Source organism: Ctenopharyngodon idella, chromosome 6, assembly GCF_019924925.1.
Source record: "Ctenopharyngodon idella isolate HZGC_01 chromosome 6, HZGC01, whole genome shotgun sequence".
Classification (NCBI taxonomy): Eukaryota; Metazoa; Chordata; class Actinopteri; order Cypriniformes; family Xenocyprididae; genus Ctenopharyngodon; species Ctenopharyngodon idella.
Window position 1 is genome coordinate 1,858,634 of NC_067225.1, and position 20,774 is coordinate 1,879,407.

The following is a 20,774-nucleotide window of genomic DNA, read 5'->3' on the forward strand; positions in this document are numbered from 1 at the left end:
AGGGATACAAAGCAATCTCAAAGTGTTTAGGCATTGTTGACTTAGATGAGGATCAGATCACAATTCATGACAAATTACTGCAGAAAACGACGATTATTCTGTATTATTCTGGAAAGAATAAAACAAGTGAATGTCTTAAATGGGTAATTGATTCCGTCAAAACAAAGCTGTGTGTTGCTCAGAGATGCGCAAAGGTTCTGGTATGATCTTTGTTTGGAACTATTTTCGTTGGCCAAAAACAGACAATATTGCATCAAAAATGTAAGTCACTTATATTAGCTATGAGTTTATTGAATTGTATAAAATATAATTTTACATTTGCAGACATGCTATTTGTGAAAACGGTATCCTTAACTATATCATCATTTGTCATAATAATAATAATAATTTATAATATAATAATAACTTTATTTACAGCACATTTCATGAAAGGAATGCAGCTCAAAGTGCTTCACAATAAAAAAGTATTAGGGCCTACAATAGGCACCAAGTACTTCACATTAAAAGAGGCAAAATTACCATAACTAATAAAATGAAACCCACTTTATGATAATAAAAGATAAAATTATTATACAATAAAATGCAAGGTAAAAATAATACAACATTATTAAAAGACAACTCGCTCTCAGAGAAAAAGGTACAAACACTGTCACTGGGGCGGTAGCCTACCCTTTCAAAAGGTACACCTTTGTACCTAACAAGTGCATACCAAAAGAGTTTATATTAGTACCTAAATGATACATACAATGGGTCTCAGTGACAGCTTTTGTTTGTACCATTTTTTCTGAGTGCATAAAGGGCATATTGCAGGTTAGAGCTTCAGTGAGTCAACGTATAGAAAAATAATGTAGGAACTAGATATTCTTTAAAATATACCTATAAATACGCTACTTAGGCTTCTGGAGTCGTTTTTGTGAGAAAATTTTACTTCTGCATCTGAAAAATGCCAAACCGGAAGCGACGTAACAGGAGGGAGTGCGGCCAATTTAAATGTTTTATATGTCCCCACGGCGGGGGAATCCTGAAGTATGACGTATGAGGGAAACCCCAGGGTACTGCATCACAGCGCTGCCATATAAGTTAAGAAAACTAACAACCGAGAGAAATATGTACTCCTCAGATGTAATATTTGAATCTGTACATCAGCATCAGGTGGAAAAAGCGTTATAAAAGCATCTTGTTCATGGTAGAGAAAGCTGCTTACATGCAGTCACAAGGAAAGTAATTGTGAAGACATTGAATTAAACATAAACTCTGCTTTTGTGTTTTTATCAGCTTTTCCGCATATATTTTGGCCTTAATAATTATCACATACACTTGCTCTATTTGTGTAAATCCGTTTTTGTGAATGAATGAATGAATGAATGATTCTCTAGGTGTAGTTTGTGTCTTGTTAACAGCCGCTAACGGCACCTGCTGGTGAGGACGATTAACAGCAGATGGAGATCATGCATCGGCAATCTACTGCTATTCCTGCAGTTCCCGGATGTTCAATGTTGAATTTTCTGTCCAATTTGAACCACTGAATTTGTGGAAGCGAATTTGTAAAGCGAAATAAAATGGACCGAAAATTGCCTGTTGAATATTATAGGTTGTATTTTTAAACAGACTGAATAGATTGGAAGTTAAATCTGAAAGGTGAATATGAATCTTTTTTAATAATGAAAATGTGTGTGAAATGTTTTGAATGTTGAATATTTGAAGTGAAATATTCACAGCTTAAGTATACGACCACGCTGAATTTCAGCCCATAAAAATGCAAGCCCTAAAAATACAATGCATTCAAATGTAAGGACGATTAATGCAATGCACATTTTTTTTCAATTAGTGTAATTCAACAAGCTTTTTATTTCAAAAACATTTGGCGTTAATAAACTTACATAACCGTTACGGTCGTTATTTAAAGGTTTTAAAAATAAAAACCCAAAAATAACATTAATTTCAGCAAGTCGGTCACCGTCATGTAGGCTAGATGAAACAGGTAAATTCTCTCAAAAGGGCGAGAAACACGAGATGTGAACACTTTGTGTTAGAAGTCTCAGCTTCTTTTTTTCCACATATGTCGTAGTTTCCATCCAAAAATGTTTGAATGATGTGCTCATGCGTGGCTGAATTTGAACACGCAACAGAGATAGGTGAAATGTACTGTGAAGTTCTCTTGATGCGCTCATTTCAGTCTAGCTTACGGTGTCATGGCTTGGCGTGATCGTGGAGTTCAGATTGTTTTGACAAGCCTGGGCGCATTCGCAGCGATCAGCCTGATGTCTGTTGCTATCGGGACCGACTACTGGCTCTACTCTAGAGCACACATCTGTAACACGACCAGAAACGCAACAGATGAAACCCAAACCTTCCTGCAGCCAAAGAAAACACGAGGAGATCTTACGCATTCTGGACTTTGGAGGGTCTGCTGTATCGAAGGTAAAGGGACGGGCAGATTTTAATATTATAATACTAGAATGATTTCTTGTTTAAGTAATTTGAGACACACTAATGAAAAATGTATTGAATTAATACATTCTGCCAAGTCACTACAATCTCTAAATATGGTTAATAGATACATTGTTACATTACATTATGTTAATAAATAAATAATGTTAATATTTTAACATTTTATGTTAATAACTAAATAATGTCAATAAATATAGTTACTAATATAGTAATAAATTCATATAATAACCTATGTATTCACTAGCAGTACTATTGAAAGTGCCGCATCAAAAATAGTAATATTTAAATCCTGCCTTCCTCATAATGCTGGTGTATTTGAAGAATAATCCTTTAAAAAAAACAAAAAACAAAACTAACCTCATATACTCTCAAAATCTTTGTCTTCTGCATTAAGGAGGCTCTATCATTTGCCTTTACAAGGATCCTTTTCAAAACATTGACAAACAAATAGATTACATTTTCTGCAAGATACTGAGATGAATATTCCAAGGAATAGTTTGTATTTCACCCCCATAATATTGGCTGTTTATTTGAAAATTTTAATTATGTTCTGTAAAGATTGTTAATCTTTAATATATCTGTCTATTCATGAGCCTTTAAAGAGTGTCACTCAAGCAATAGATGATAAAACATGATGGTTTAAAGACCTCAACAAGACTATACCTATGGTACAGATATTTAACAGTTACATGTAAATTTGCATACATAAAGGGATATTTTAGAGTAAGGTCAAGCAAAAGAGAGAGCACATAAAATATATAATATATTCTTAGTACTGAAGGAAGGAAGTTAGTTTAAGCTTTTGAAGATTCATTCTGAAAAAACAAGGAAGAAAATTAACTTAAATTGATCTTATAAGGTAATGCAATCTTTATATAAAATTCAGCAGCACTTATGTTTGGCACAGGGATCAACAATGGGAGCTGCTACTGGATCAATCATTTTTCTGTGGATAATGACTATGACACCGACAGTTCAGAGTACATCCTCCGTGAGTTCATTTTCTTTATAACATTCAAAGAACGATTCAAAATAAAATTCCACCACTTGATTCAATTCCACCAAAGATTAAATTATGATTATATATGTCATATGTATCATTAATTTTTTAGCCCAATTGTTTCATTATGACATTTCTATAATAATGTTGGCTAGTGTATGCCATTAGGAGCTACATATATGAAACTTTGCTTTCATTTTAGGCATATCTACAATGAGAAGCTGGTGGCACATTTCAGGTTAAAAGTCTGTTTACATACAGTAAGATGCCTTTGTGTGTTGCAGGATTGGTGCGGGCATCCAGTCTCTTCCCCATCCTGAGTACCATCCTGCTTCTCTTGGGAGGACTTTGTGTTGGTGTGGGCCATGTTTACAGCAGCAGAAATAACATTATTCTGAGTGCAGGAATCCTTTTTGTATCTGCAGGTACAATGCATGCTAGTAACCTTAACATTCAGCCAGTTCTATTGTTTCAGAAGAGAATCCCTGATGAGTCTCCAAACACAAATCATAATTTTAGCAAAGCATATCAATGTATTTTAATTGAAAAAGCAGTGTTGCCATAAATGCATGCATGATATAATGTTGTAAAACATATTTTTCCAATTTTAGTTTTAATCAGTTTTTCCAATTTCGTTTTCTGCATGTGTTGTGATGACCAAAAATATATACATACCTGTAACTCACATTTACATTCAGTTTAGTCTGTCTTAGTTTCATTTTCAAGGACTTTTAGTTTGATCATCTTGTGCAACCTGATTCTTTGTTCCCTTTCAGTCGGTCATGTTCGACGTATGTCAGAACTGACCCGACGAATTGGTATATCTCAAGAGAGCCCTATCACCTTAGAGTGTAAACTAAACGAGCCAATGGACAGGTGATTTGCAGCACCTGCTCTGTCCTGCAGCGCGGGTATAAATACGGAGCAGATGCACTCGCACTTTGTCTTTTGCTTCGGAGCCAAGCATTGTGTTCCTGCAAAAAGATCACCTTATTGTGTGAAGTCGAGTCCTTGGAGCCTCTTCCTTGAAGAGTGCTGGTGTAAAGGCACTTTACAGCGGTGGCCGCGAGCTTTATACACAGCTCTCAAATGCTGTTTTCACAGGTTTGCGATTTGGGGCGGTTTTCTCTGTGTGTGCTGATTGTAGGCGACCAGTGTGAACCTACAATCGCACCACGGCTGATCCCCAGTGTGCTTAAGCACCATACAAAGAGTGAGTTTTTCCCCCTTTTAAAAGAGCTTCACGGACTGACACTGCGTCTTTTTCAAGCGTTTATGGATGCGGTCGTTTCCTATCCTCATTGACGGCCACGATCACTGTCTCTCATGTCTGTATAGCGTGCTGAGACTGTTTGTGGCTGGTTCATATACTCTCATGAGAGCATGACGACAAGGGCTTGAGCGCTTAGCGCGCCGTGTGCCGTCAAGCTGCTGGCTGACAGCGCGGGTTGTCATGGCAACCCAGCACATTGTTCGCCGCTCTAGATGTGCGGTCGAGACTCGAGTGCCTCAAACGAGGTGGAGTCCCCTCACTTATTTCCCGATCTAGTGTGTTTTTTTTTCTGCAAAAAAAAAAAATAAAGCCAGAAAAGTGCTACTTTGGTGAATAGCCAGGGTGACCTGAGGATTACAGTGGGGCTCTACCCGCCGAGCCAATCTCTGTGGGCCCCCCACTCCTCTAGCGCATCACAAGCATGTTGTGACTGTGTTTATGGGTGGTTTATGTTCTCTATTGAGAACATGGACACGTCGGAGCTCAGCGTGCCGTGTGCTGTCCAGTAAGACGGCCACGTTCACTGTCCCACATGGCTGGCAGCTTCTGAGTGGATTGCTGGTCCTTCTTGTGGGGGACATAGTATTTCATTCAGGGCTTCAGCAGAGGATCAGATGTCGATTGCTACATTGGAGAGAGGGCTGTTGGGCTCTGGAAACGAAGATGAAGCTGAGGGTCCCACTGTTGTGGTGTGTGCTCATGCTGAATCAGATTCAGAGCTGACAACCATGCTTTCCCGGGCCACTGGGGGCGCAGTGCGACGCATAATTCGCCTTTGCCCTACCCCCTGCCATTTAGCCCGGACGTGCATGAAAAACTTGGCAGTATGGAAGCATTTTGGTGCCAAAAATATGGAACGCCAAAAGGGCCATAATCTGCATAAAAAGTTTTTCCTCTCTCATTACCCTCGATGGTGGGGTGGCAGTGCTACAGGCACACCGCCTCTGCCCTGCATGTGAAATCTTTTCAGAGGCTGCTGGGGCATATGGCATCCGCAGCCGCAGTCACGCCGCTCGGATTGCTTCATATGAGGCCACTTCAGCACTGGCTTCACAGCTGAGTCCCGAGATGGGTGTGGCAACGCGGCACATTCCATGTGTCCATCACACCGAGCTGCCGTCGTACCCTCACTCAGTGGTCAGACCCTTGATTCCTGCAGGGCAGGAGTTCCCCCTGGAACAAGTGTCCAGGCATGCTGTGGTCTCCACAGATGCTTCCACCACTGGTTGGGGAGCCACGTACAACGGGCATGCAGTCTCAGGTCTGTGGACGGGGCCTCAACTGCAGTGGCATATCTATTGCCTCGAGTTGCTAGCAGTACGTCTTGTGCTGGACCACTTCTTTCAGTTGCTACTAGGCAAGCACGTGCTGGTCCGTACGGACAGCACTGCGACTGTTGCGTACATCAACCACCAGGGCAGTCTACTCTTTAATCGCATGTCGCAACTCGCCTGCCATCTCCTCTTATGGAGTCACGGACGCAATGGCACACAGCTGGCCCCGGGACCTTCGCAAGTATTCGTTTCCCCCAGTGAGCCTGCTCGCACAGCTCTTGTGCAAAGTCAGGGAGAACGAGGAGCAGGTCCTGTTAGTGGCGCCTTATTGGCCCACTCGGACCTGGTTTCCAGAACTGATGCTTCTCGCGACAGCACCTCCCTGGCCCATTCCTCTGAGGAAGGACCTTCTGACTCAGAGACGGGGAACCCTATGGCACCCGCGTCCGGACCTTTGGAAACTTCATGTCTGGTCCTTGGACGAGACACGGAGGTTCTAGGTGATCTACCCCAGTCAGTTGTAGACACCATCACTTCTGCAAGAGCTCCTTCTACGAGGAACTTCTATGCTCTGAAGTGGAACCTGTTCGTCGAGTGGTGTTCCTCTCACTGAGAGGACCCCCGAACATGTTTGATCAGATCAGTGCTTTTCTTCTTGCAAGAAGGGTCGGAGAGTAGGCTGTCTTCCTCCACCCTTAAGGTGTATGTTGCCGCCTATGGCCGCACATCACGACGCAGTTGATGGTAAGTCCTTGGGGAAACATGACCTGATTGTCAGGTTCCTGAGGGGGGCGAGGAGACTAAATCCGCCTTGCCCTCCCTCTATACCCTCTTGGGACTTGTTCCTGGTACTTACTTCTCTCCAGGGACCTCCCTTCGAGCCTTTGCAGTCAGTTGAGTTAAAAGAGATGTCCCTTAAGACAGTACTCATGGTTGCATTGGTCTCCATCAAGAGAGTAGGGGACCTGCACGCATTTTCATGCCTGGAGTTCGGGCCGGGTGATACTCACGTTATCTTGAGGCCCGGATATGTGCCCAAGGTTCCTACCACTCCCTTCTGAGATCAGGTAGTGAACCTGCAAGCGCTGCCCTCGGAGGAGGCAGACCCAGCCCTGGCTTTGCTCTGTCCCGTTCGTGCTTTGCACCTGTACTTGGACACAACGCAAAGCTTTAGGACCTCAGACCAGCTCTTTGTCTGTTACGGAGGCCAGCAGAAGGGAAAGGCTGTCTCCAAGCAGAGGATGGCTCACTGGATAGTGGATGCCATCACCTTGGCCTATCAGTCCCAAGGCGTGCCTTGCCCGCTCGGGTTGAGAGCTCACTCCACTAGAGGAGTTGCTTTTTCCTGGCCGCTGGCGTATGGCGCCTCGCTGACAGATATATATAGAGCTGTGGGCTGGGCGACACCAAACACGTTCGCTAGATTCTATAGCCTTTGTGTAGAACCGGTATCTTCCCGTGTACTCGCCTCTATCGGCCGGTAGCGTGAAGGACCAGTTCTAAGTGTTGGCTTGCAACACCACTCCCGCCCCCTGGGCCAGATACGTGCGTCCATTGCTTTAGTGAGTTCCCCGTCCTGGCGAACCCTGTTAAGTTCCTGCGCGCCACCCCCTGCAGCTCGGACATTGCGGAGTGTCTGATGCTAGGCCAAGCACTCGTCACTGACACCAGTGCTTGGCTCGGTGCCATATGTTGTGACCCCTACAGTGGTCCCATCTGTGTATTTTCCATGGTTAAACTCCCTACGGTGAGCCTGTGTCTTTCCCTTAGCAGAGTCTGCTCTGCTGTCACCTGTCAGATGTGTCTCCCCCTGTCTAGGCTGGAGCCATCCCAGGGACTCCATATGTGCACTGCCCTCGGTCAGTCCATATGTGTTTTCCCATGTAAATTCCCCCCTCCCGGTGGGTTGTGGTCTCCGCAGCATCCCTCACAGGCTCGCTTTCCCAGTGTTATCTAAGTCTTACTGAACAGGTCTTGTGGAACAGCAGTAGACTCTCTCAGTGTAAGCTTGCTCCCTTCTCCGCCCTGAGGTGTGCTGGGTTGCTGAAGGTTACGCTGGGCGCTGGAAGGGGATCAGTAACTGTGGCGTTTTATTAGGGATCCCAATTTGTCGGTTCAGTTCTGACGTACGTCGAATGTGACCGACTGAAAGGGAACATCTCTGTTATGTATGTAACCCTCGTTTCCTGAAGGAGGGAATGGAGACGCACATCCCGTTGCCACAGTTCCTGTGCCTCCGCTGAGTGCGGACTTCATGTTTGTGCGAAAAACAAAGTGCGAGTGCATCTGCTCCGTATTTATACCCATGCTGCGAGACGGAGCAGGTGCTGCAAATCACACGCCAATGTCCATTGGCTCGTTTAGTTTACACTCGAAGGTGATAGGGCTCTCTTGCGATATCCCAATTCGTCGGTTCAGTTCTGGTGTACATCTCCGTTCCCTCCTTCAGGGAACGAGGGTTACATACGTAACCGAGACGTTAGTGTTTGAGTTCATCATCACTGTATATTTACGTTCCTCTTCAGTTCCCATTCATTGTTCAGTATTGTCGTGTTGTTGTGTTTTACACGGTGTGCCATTTGAGTTTCTTCACTCTTGGATTACCTGTGTCTCTTGGATTAATAAACATCATTTCTATTTGAATTATTTAATCTATCTTCTTCATTCTGTGGACTAAACGTTACAGAATACTGGACCAAAAAAGAAAATGGATTATGCAGAGGAGCAACTCCAATCCTTATATCAAGGAGCATGGCTACTGGAGGATTTTGTGGATGAATTCCTTGAACTATGCCATCAGGTATGTTAGGACGAGTCCACTTAAAAAATGCATTTTTGGAGCAGGCTTAACAATGGAGTTGCTCAAAATAATGCTTATGGGGAACGACAACTGCTCATGATTTGTATATATCGAGTATGCCCTGTGTGTGGCTGGCTCACCACTTATTGTAGAGGAGGAAGCCCGCTCCAAACCAGCTATAATAATTCCAACCCTGCCTGCTCAAAATCCTCCAGTGGAGCCGAATCCAGAGCCCAGCCAGCCGCCAACCCCTAGCACGGACATTAAAGGATTAGTTCACTTTCAAATGAAAATTACCCCAAGCTTTACTCACCCTTTAAGCCATCCTAGGTGTATATGACATTCTATTTTTTTGATGAACACAATCAGAGATATTTTAATAAATGTCCTGACGCATCCGAGTTTTATAATGGCAGTGAACAGGGGTCACGAGTGTGAGCTGAAGAAAGTGCTTCCATCTACATCCATCCATCATAAACATGTACTCCAGGTGTTAATAAAGGGCTTCTGAAGTGAAGCAAAGCGATGCGTTTGTGTAAAAAAAAATATCCATATTTAACAAGTTATGAAGTAAAATATCTAGCTTCTGCCAGACCGCCTTCTGTATTCAAGTTACGAAGAAAGTGTAAACTGGCGTTGCGTCAGTTACATTTTTTCCGTAAGTTGAATAGGCAAGGCATAGTATGTAGCGTAAGCATTTTGTACTGCAAGAGTTTTACACTTTCTTCGCAAGTTGAATATGGAAGGCGGAAGCTAGATATTTTACTTCATAACTTATTAAATGTGGATATTTTTTTTTTTTACACAAATGCATCGCTTCACTTCAGAAGGCCTTTATTGACCCCCCCGGAGCCATGTGGAGTACATGTTTATGATGGATGGATGTGGATGGAAGCACTTTCTTCAGCTCAAACTCATGAACCTTGTTCACTGCCATTATAAAGCTCGGATGCGTCAGGATATTTATTAATATTTCTCTGTGTTCATCAGAAAGAAGAAAGTCATATACACATAGGATGGCTTGAGGGTGAGTAAAAAACTGGAAGCTCACGTCTGCTGCGATGAACGAGCCAGAAGCTGAAACAAGGACAGAGCCCGAGCCCCAATTTGAGTCTGACCAGGTGTGTGAGCCACCACCACTGTGTGTCGCCGTGGGATTTTTAGTGGAATACGAGGGAATGGAGGAAAACCCCAACCACAATCCTGCCGCTGAGGGTGATCTAAATGGGCCTCTATGGAATATAATTATTATGATCATTTAGATACGGATGTTATCCTAAATCTCCAGCATTAAGCTGTGTCATTGTCACTGGTCCACCAAGTTTCCTGTGTTTTCATCATCGCCACTGGTCCCGCCCAGCTCGAAATCATCTGTGTCTTCATTGCCACTGGTCCTGCCCAGCATAAAGTCTGGTTTGTTGCCCTGTATCAAGTCTATGTCATCGTCATTGATCCCACCCAGCCTCCCTCTCCTGCCACCACATCCTGATTCAGCCAGTCTGTCAGCCCCTCCTCTGCTGGTTCCCTTATCTGTTGTGTGGATAAGCCTCAGGTCTTCCGGTCTCCAGCGTTGCCCAGGCAAGTGGATCCTCAGCATTGCCTCCAGGCACTAATCCCATCATTCCACCTTGGTTCATCGACCTGTCGGCTCCATCTTGGCTCCTCCTTCTCTCAGCTCCACCAGATATCATCGTCCTTACTGCTTCATCCGGTTCCCTCGTCCCTCCAGCTCCACCTTTGTCAGTCGTCACTCTGCCTGCACCACAGACTTATGAGCCGTCCACTGCACTCTGTCTCTCCACCCCTTAGGCTACACTTGGCTCCAACTTCCCTCCGGCTCCACCTTGGCACTCTGGCTTTACCTCAGACACTCATCACTACGGGTCCGCCTCAGCCTCCTGGGCCATCATGGGATATCTACTCTCTGTCTGTGCCCAGGGCTTCACTACCATCAGCTTCTAATCCATTAGTCCCAGGTCTTGTCAGCAAAGTTTCCACCATGGCTCCTCCCTCCATTGGCTTCACTGTGGGCTTTTATCCTGGCTGTGCCTTGGATCACCACTTGGCTACTCCTGAACCACCTCCTAAATCATATTATGGCGTGAGGCTGCACCTTCTCCGAGGGGGGCATTCTGTCACAGTTACATTCAGTTTAGTCTGTCTTAGTTTCATTTTCAAAAACTTTTAGTTTGCTCATATTTTGTTGCCTGTTTCCTGTGTTTCTATGTTCCTGCCAGTCATTTGTCACTATGGTTACTCATTAATTAGATCACCTGTTAGTCTTTGAGTTCATCATCACTGTGTATTTATGTTCCTCTTCAGTTCCCATTCATTGTCCGGTATTGTTGTGTTTTACATTGCTGTGTCGTTTGAGTTTCTTCACTATTGGATTACCTTTGTCTCTTGGATTAATAAACATCGTATCTATTTACTTCAAATTACTTCGTCTATCTTCATCCTGAGGACTAAACGTTACAATAACATGCGTTTCTCGACTTGCTTGATTAATGCTATGCTCCAATGAATTTGTCATACTTTTGTATGACATTAATTCACTAAAATTTTACAAAGATGGGTTTTCAAAACAATCTTTTGCATGATTGTAGGAGACATTATCAGAAGATAATTGATGATTCTCATCTAGAAGAGAATTGATGATTCTCAACTTGGAACTGAGAAAACGTTTCAGGTTACGTATGTAATCATGGTTCCCTAAGAACAGAAAACGAGACTCTGCGTTTACCGCTATGGGGAACCGTCACTCGTGACAGGTGTCCGAATGCCAAAGAATCACACCACTCCAATCCTATTGGCCGGCGACAGCCTATGACGTCATCATAGCGCGAACCCGGAGTATAAAGGGAGAGCCTGAGGAAGCAGTTGACACCTACTCGTCTTGAGGGACTGTTCAGCAGGCAGCCCGAAGCATGGCAGGGCAACGCAGAGTCTCGTTCCCTGTTCTCAGGGAACCATGGTTACATACGTAACCTGAGACGTTCCCTTTCGAAAGGGAACTTCAACTCTGCGTTTACCGCTATGGGGAACGATATACCCACGCCGCCATGCTAAAGGAGAGTGCATGCCAAATGACCAGACAAACGTCCGGCAGTTCCAGAGAAATGCCAGGAGCAACTCCCCTTCGGGTCACGCAAGGCTGTCAGTGACAGCATTCCCTACGGCCAACAGCCCAAGCTGAGCCTAAATGAGGCCTTCCGCAGAAAGCCTTCCAAGGCTGCTCAAAGCATCTGGGACCAGCATTCCGTGGAAAGTGGTCCCTTAAAGGGAATGTGGCCAGGAAACCAAAAGGAACCCTGGCCAGTCACTAGAGGGGAACAAAGTCACCCTCAGCGCCACCAAGGAGGCCGTACTAATCTGGCGAAAGCCAAACTTAGTCTGGGCCAGCCCTGTCTGATACACAGATTCTCCAAAGCGCATTCTTCAGGGAAGAGAGCAGGTAAGAGCGACTGCGAAAGAGCAGTGAGCAACCCAAACCCACGCGCAGAGAAGGGCATCCTGGAGAGCAGAACTCAGCTGAGCGCTAAAAACCCTCGTATTGAGGGGAGTATAATCCTCTTATCCTAGGATCTACTCAGTGTCTGATTAAAGCACTGAGGAGGCTGTGCGCTAGAAAAACCCTGGTACAGGGGAGCACAAACCAGCCTAGGGCTGGTCTCAACGGGAGACTTCATAGAAGTCTACAACCAATGACCAGCTTAGGGAGCTAAGCACAATTACACAGTCAACCCAAAGGGAAGTACAAAGCTCAACCTAACAGACAGACCATACTGTAGGCACATAGTCATGGAGGCCAGAAAAAGGGCCTTCAACATAACTAAAGTTCTTAAAAACGAACTAAATATCACACAGAAACTCAAATGGTATGGTGGTATTCCAGGATGGCCCATAAGGTCACTCACCTGAAAATAGCATGCTGGGTGCACAACCAACCAAGTAATTAAGTAGCTGTGAGTGCCCACGAAACAGTCCGTCCAACACAATCCAACGAGCAGTGTACTCGGTAAAGAACCTTTTACTCTTTAAGCAAGAGGAGTACAGCGTACGGCATCACGCGCTAAAGAAGGCCCCATGGGCCTATAACCTCAGCAGACATGTGGCATCAGCTCGTCGCAGTGTTATCAAGCTCCGGGCAGAACAAACCAACTACAAAAGGAGGTTAATGAGTCAGCCGGAGCCCTGGCCAGCCAGCGACATAAAGTCCCTTTTACTGTCTTCAGTAAAGAATGTCAAAGAAACGCAAAAGGTACATGCCAGCATGTTCCCAAAGGAGGCCCTGAGGGCCTACCTGTCACACGCGGCATCAGCTAGCGGCCACTAAGAAATGGGCATCCCGGAGAGCAGAACTCAGTTGAGTGCTAAAAACTCTTGTATTGAGGGGAGTATAATCCGCTCATCCTAGGATCTACTCAGTGTCTGATTAAAGCACTGAGGAGGCTGTGCGCTAGAAAAACCCTGGTACAGGGAAGCACAAACCAGCCTAAGGCTGGTCTCAACGGGAGACTTCATAGAAGTCTACAACCAATGACCAGCTTAGGGAGCTAAGCACAATTACACAATCAACCTAAAGGGAAGTACGAAGCTCAACCTAACAGACAGACCATACTGTAGGCACATAGTCATGGAGGCCGGAAAAAAGGGCCTTCAACATAACTAAAGTTCTAGAAGAAGAACTAAATATCACAGCAGAAACTCAAACTGCATGGCGGTATTCCAGGGTGGCCCATAAGGCCACTCACCTGAAAACATAACATGCTGGGCGCACGACCAACCATGTAATTAAGTAGCTGTGAGTGCCCACAAAACAGTCCATCTAACACAATCCAGCGAGCAGTGTACTCGGTAAAGAACCTTTTTACTCTTTAAGCAAGAGGAGTACAGCGTACGCCATCACATGCTAAAGAAGGCCCCATGAGCCCATAACCTCAGCAGACACGTGGCATCAGGTCGTGGCAGTGTTATCAAGCTCCAGGCAGAACAAACCAACTACAAGGAACAAACAACTACAATAAGTCAACCGGAGCCCTGGCCAGCCAGCGACATAAAGTCCCTTTTACTGTCTTCAGTAAAGAATATAAAAGAAATGTAAAAGGTACATGCCAGCATGTTCCCAAAGGAGGCCCCGAGGGCCTACCTGTCAGACGCTGCGTCAGCTAGCGGCCACTAAAGTTCTAGGAGCAAAATAGAACCGAGTTAAAAACAAGGTAACTACTTAGCTCAACCAGAGCTAAAGGAGACCATGCTCAAGGAAGTAAATGCATAAAACCGAACAACCAGCTGGTTTTAACACAAGAACTCACCCTGAGAGGCAAGCCACTCAGAACATGTACTCAGTAAAAGCACCTTTTACTCTCTAAACGAGAGGAGTAAACAGCCAAGCTCCAGCATGATACATAGGAGGCCTACAAAGGCCTACGACTCGAAACATGTGGCGTCAGCTAGTGGCAATCACGACCCATCCATGGTGATGAGTCACATAGAAACCAACACACAACTGTGCCAACATGCAAACTGAAAGGAGGCCCTTATGGGGCCTTCAACCTCCATGAACACATGGCATCAGCCAGTGGTAGCTTCATGACTAAACCAGCCAGTAGGCCAAGTACTCAATAAGACACCTTAACACTTGGATAAGAGGAGTACACACTGCGCCACAGTGCTCTATGAGAGGCCTGACCTAGGGCCTACTCTACAGAGGTGGGAGTGGCCGATGGCGGTGTGAGTCAGCAAACAAGACTCAACCATGGAAATGAGTCTAAATATAACCAAACCAGCTGGGCCAACATAAAAACTGAAAAGGAGGCCTGGCAGGGCCTACTACTTTTAGCACCATGTGGCGCCAGCCAGTGGTCATAAATAGGGACCAAGCTCAAAAGGGACCAGCTCTAGACCCAACAAGCCAATTGTGGGTAACTAGCTACACAACCTGAGCTAAGCCTACACATTCCAACAGGCAATGTACATGGTACAAATAAACATGCTATCATGGTCTAAGGGAGGCCCACAAGACCTACCACCTCAAACAAACATGAGCATAAGCCTGAGGCAGTGCTAAGATACGTGAGCAAACTCGCGATCGTAAACCAACAGCGCCCGAGATACAAGCTGTACTCAGAAAGAGGCTATCAAAAAGAGCCAACATACTTAACAGTATATGTAAAACAGCTGCTGTGGTCATGATCGAATGGGAGCTAACAGAGATCATACTATTCTAACCAGAATAAGACTCTCTACACTCAACCTGAGTGTGCGATCCAACAGGTGATGCACTCAGTGGAACACAAACCCTAACCGGGGAGTACAACAAAACACCACGTTCTTAGATAGAGGCTAATCACAGCCTGCTATCACGGAACCAGGTGCTAACCTGTGGCAGCACTAGAGTAAGCTCACATATATGAAAGTATGTAGGGCTAAAGCTTAGAACCCAAAGCAAAGGTAAATGCTTTGTAATACATGCCATCCAAACAGGATTAATGTATTCACAAAACAGATCTGAGATCTGTATTGAACCCTTGAGAACGAAAGCTAAAAACATTTAGCACCGTATACTCAAACTTGAATATAATTCAAGGGGCTCATGCGAAGACATTATAAGCATGACAAAGTTCTACAAAGTGGGGCCTAGCAGTAATGCATAACTTATCTTCTCAAAGATAAGGGCCTAACACCTGGGAAAAACAGCACCAGGAAGGCTAATAACAGCCTATAACCTTAGCTGTTAACCTCAGCCATAGCACCTACATAATATCAAAGGGGAAATGGGCATACGGCCAGCAAATCCCTCAGGAGGAGGCCAGAACTAGGAACTATACAACCTCATAGGGATAGTAATAATAAGGGTGTTGTAACAAACAAGCACCTAAACCTAGCTCTAGCCTAGCCGCTAGCTAAGGCCTACTGGGCCAAGCAAAGCTTGGGCTCCATTTTGAATCCTTCAAATATGAGGAGAAAATGAAGCACTACAAGCAAACAGTGTCAGGCGGCCGATAAAGCCGACCTGCACACAAATAACTGAAGTGACGAGTGCTAACTCAAACCAAACTAGAGTATTAGCTGAGAAGCTACTCTAACATAGGAGGCTACAAAAAAGCGGCCATCAAGCGGCCTGCATGTTTTGAAAACTAGCCAACCTAATGCTACAGTTATTTTGCCCAAAAGAACCCCTTCTAACTTTACTGACTACATGCTCAGGAAAGCTATACAGGAAAAACAAGGTCTACATTTTTTATATGCAAAAATATAGACCCAGCTTACCTTCCTGCGGCTAGTAGAACGAAGATTTTCCCTCCTTATTTTTATATATGAAGGAGGATGAAATCAAAAAGTTCTTTTAAGCCTAAAAGCACCTTCCTTATCAAGCCAGACGGCAGCCTTTAGAAAAAAATATTATCAAAGGCCCAGCCGTCAGCCTAACTGTAAAAGACGTACCTGAGCATGATCTAAAATATATATACACACACATATATATGTATATATATATATATATATATATAGGAGGTGAAAGAAGAAGAAGAGAGGGTAGATATAAATCGCCCTTTAAATAGCTGGGGGATCGATTACAAATGCAACGGTGTTTACAATCGGTCACCTATCTCACTCTGGCTTCTTCCTCCTCCCGTCTGTCTGGCTCAGATCCAAATCTGAATGGCTAAGGGGGTTTTCCATGCCCTGCCGATCACAAACGTGGAGATCAGGAAGGAATGAAAAGTCTGTGGGACCCGCAACATTCATAGACAGAAAGGAACCGTTCGTCGAGCCATCCGCGTGCGGCCCCTTTCTTAACGCGCTCTCATGGTGGCTGCAGCACGCCGAAAAGCGCGTCCCAAAAACACAGCGGCTCCACATACCCAGTAGCCAGAGGAGCGCTCGCTACGATTGCAGCCCCCGTATTGCCTCAGCACACACGGGGCTAGAATCACCAGGCACAGATGCAGACACTTCTTCCCTCGAGAAGAGTGCCGAACGAGAACGGAGCGTCCCGATAGGGAGACGCTCACAGTAAACAACAGACAAACACACCGACAGTGACACCGACAGTAATTCTTTACCGGTGATGAAAACAATGGCATAGACAGAACAGTCCCGAAAGACGAGAAGATGTCGACTGCTTCCTCAGGCGCTCCCTTTATACTCCGGGTTCGCGCTATGATGAAATCATAAGCTGTCGCCGGCCAATAGGATTGGAGTGGTGTGATTCTTTGGCATTTGGACTCCTGTCACGAGTGACGGTTCCCCATAGCGGTAAAGGCAGAGTTGAAGTTCCCTTTCGAAATTGAACATTTAGTTATGACTTGACCAGGTTATGGCAATGTGTATCTAATTAGAAGCTTATTATTATTATTATTATTATTGTTATTACCTTTCATCAGGTCTCAGCAATATCATCGGCATCATCGTTTACATCTCTAGTAATGCCGGAGACCCTAGTGACAAGAAAGGAGAAGATAAGAAAAACTTATACAGCTATGGATGGTCCTTCTACTCAGGTGTACTCTCCTTCATTGTGGCTGAGGCCATAGGTGTGTTGGCAGTTAACATCTACATTGAAAAGAACAAAGAGGTTCATTTCAAGCACTTTGAGTTTATTAAAATGGCCCCTCCACCCTCGCCCTCCCTCTACACCAGCATTCCAAGTTACCATTACAGAAAACAATGGTCCCAGTCCTGTTCTCAATCCACAGATGCATCTAAAAGCACTTCCCCTGCCATACTTAGGGTCACCAGCTCCTCATTGCCTTTGGGGGACATTTCAATGTATATGCTGGGGAGAGAACATCCATTCAAAGCAGGTGCTCTGGCCTCTTATTACACTGATCTTGCACATCCTAACTTCTTGCAAGCCCACAACAGCATCCCTAAAGATAAGGACAGTTCGAATCACAAGATCACTCCTGTGTGAAAATGCAGTTATGTCACGCATTTACCATTTTTCTCAGTTGTTTTTGGCTCGAGATGTTTTTCTCAAAACAGTTTCAGTTTCTTGTTCACAATAGATGTGATTTTCTAATTCACACTCTTCACAACTTCTTTCATCATATGAGCCAGCACATGCAAAATAATCCATTTAATTATCAAAATGTATCAGACATACATGTATTTTACATCATTGAATGTTTTCCGTTTACATGTAATGGATTGCTACAACTGTGCATATTTTTTTTCTGTGTACTACAGTATTGACTTTTCCCAGCCATTTTTTTTCTTTTTAGCATTTATTAAAGAAGCTCAAAAACAGTAACAATAGTGCTATAATGGATTGAAATTTTGCTTTGGATTTTTTTGCTTTGGATTTTTTATTTTTATTTTTTATCATTGTTCATCATAAAAAAAATAAAAAAATAAATCCTTAGGAAAATAATCTTTGTCACATATGGTTAACTCATTTGGTTCCTAATGTGTCATGGATGACTTGCACAATGTCCCTAGTTGCTGAACAGTTCGCTGTTGTATAAGCATTTATCTAATGAAGCAAAACTTTACTGCCTTACACACTCTATCCTCACATTACATCCTCCACAGGATATGCAGCCAGTCAGCTGCAGCATTCCTAAACAGTGGTGGCTCCAGGACTTTTTTTGGGGGGAGGAGCTTAAAAGTTCAAAGGGGGTGCTAAGAAGAAAATTAAATGCATCAATAACTTCAATACCCTGCATTTATTGCATTTTACTTATTTAATTTTCCATTTTACCTTAAACTATACATTTACAAGGTCATATTGTAGTGTACACAGTTACTAAGCACAGTATCAATTCTGCTTTTATTATTACATTAGCTCTATGACTTAATAATGGTTTATTGAATCTTGTACACTACAGTCCCATAGACAGATATAGGCATAGGCTATGTATTTATGTCTATACACTATAGGCCTATACAACAGATAGTGAGGGCTTTAAAACTGCGGAGAGCTAAATGAAGGAACGTGCCTGTGCTTTTAAAACGGCAACAAAATGGAAAAGAGCGCAGGATGTCGAGACGTGTTTTCAAAAGTTGAACTTTTAAATTTAACTTTTAACACTGTTTAAAAGCATGGCTTGAGAAACTGAAAAAGCAGACGAGATGCAATGAACAGTCAAAGACACCTGTTTAATGCATTAATCTAGTTTAGATCTAGTTTAGCTGCGCTGGTGCTAAGCACATTTCTGGTGGAGCTATAGCCCCAGCAAGCCCCGGCCTAGCGCCGCCACTGTTCTTAAAGCCAAGGACAAAATCGACTCAATGTTTGAAGATATCCATCTTTTGAGCTGTAAAAGAACAACATTTATGTTATGATGGAAGAGTAATATTACAAGCAGAAACTTTCCACAGTAAGGATGTAATAACCACTGTGGTGATTATAACTATCATAAGTATCCATTTCATAATGTTGAGGCAATATTAAGACAACATATTGAGATTTATCTTTACTTCACTGAGATCTTGTAAGATAGGCATGATTGTTTCTCTAGTTCCCAACTCTTATTCACTTTAACATATTCAGATTTACTGAACTGACAATTGTCACAACTGCTAGCCATGTTGAAAAAACAGCATATTCTGGTTATGTATGTTTAGAAGCATGCCAGCTGGTTTGAGCTGGCTTAAGCTGGTCCTTAGTTGGTCCTTAGCTGGTCATGAGCTGGTTTAAGCTGGTCAAGTGCTGGTCCTAAGCTACTAGCTCCAGCTCAGGACCAGCTTAAACCAGCTCATGATCAACTAAGGACCAGCATAAACCAGCTCAAACCAGCTGCCATGCTTCAAAACATACCTAACCATCATATGCTGTTTTTTTCAACAGGGAGATTAGGGGTGTCCATCCTACTCCTGTAGGGCCAATGTCCTGCAGAACTGAACTGCAACCTGCTCCAACCCACTTGCCTGGAAGCTTCTGGTGATACTAAAGACCTTTATTAGCTGTACAGGTTCAGGATTGGACACCCCGGTCTAGATTTTCGTTCATGTTTCATGTTTTCAGTTCATGTTTTTCTAGTCATGTCTTTTATTTTTTTAAAAAACAATTTGTCTTGTTCATGGTTTAATGCTGTTATTGTTATCTTGTTTAGCAGTTCATTTTTGTCATTGGTTGTTTTTGTTATGTGCTTACCCACAGTCCTCTATTTAAGCACTCATGTTTGCCATGTTTCTTCATTCAATTCAATTCAATTCACATTTATTTGTATGGTGCTTTTCACAATACATATCTTTTCAAAGCAGCTTTACATAAAATGCATGTCAGCATTACAAATTAGAGTAATCTGTTATCAAAGGTGTGTCCAAATTATGTAATTTCAGAAATGTACATATACAAATCACGCAGTTAGCTAACAATGTATTAATTTAAACAATGAGTGTGTTTACATGCACCCTCATAATGTGATTATAATGGGATTTTGGCAATATTGCAATTAAACTTCACCTCATGTAAACGCAATACTTCAATTAAATGAATGCAATTAAGCTCTTAATCGTAGTAACCATAATCGCATTAAACTAGGTGGTGTATGCCGATTTTAATCGCAATAAATAGGCATGTAAACACCTTAATAGCATTATTCCCACTCCGACCAAAGTGCGCACGTGCTTGGACGTACGGATGCCGTGTGTTATTCACACAACTTTATGAATTAACTCTGTAATGTTATTCTGAAGTTTTCTCTTCACCAAATCGCTAAACTCCGTCAACACAACTCGCTGCGCAGTCTCTGCTCAGTATCTTCATCCAGATGGTGCGAAGAACGTGACAGAAGCACAGGCAAACCCGGCATTGCGATGTTCATCACGGCTCCAAATAATATCCAGTATATCCATATTTTGAATTTGATGTAAGTAGATGAAAACAATGGCCGGTAACATGCATACTGTATGCCTATCTGAGTGTGGTATAACCATACTTATTAGTAAATAATCAGTAAAAGTATTGAAAATTGCATGTAAACTGGAGTGAAGAGTTCTGCTCATGTCATGTAAACATCTTGCTGC

The 20,774-nt window shown here is 43.5% G+C and overlaps 1 protein-coding gene across 1 annotated transcript; it reads left to right on the forward strand.

The window, feature by feature from the left end:
• The first annotated feature begins 939 nt into the window (after positions 1-939).
• On the forward strand, positions 940-19,105 carry cacng4a (calcium channel, voltage-dependent, gamma subunit 4a). The gene is made up of 4 exons (XM_051897549.1): positions 940-2,421; positions 3,359-3,442; positions 3,736-3,876; positions 17,186-19,105. The coding sequence occupies exons 1-4, from the start codon at positions 2,193-2,195 to the stop codon at positions 17,713-17,715; spliced, it is 984 nt and encodes a 327-aa protein (XP_051753509.1). The 5' UTR covers positions 940-2,192; the 3' UTR covers positions 17,716-19,105.
• Positions 19,106-20,774: the final 1,669 nt, after the last annotated feature.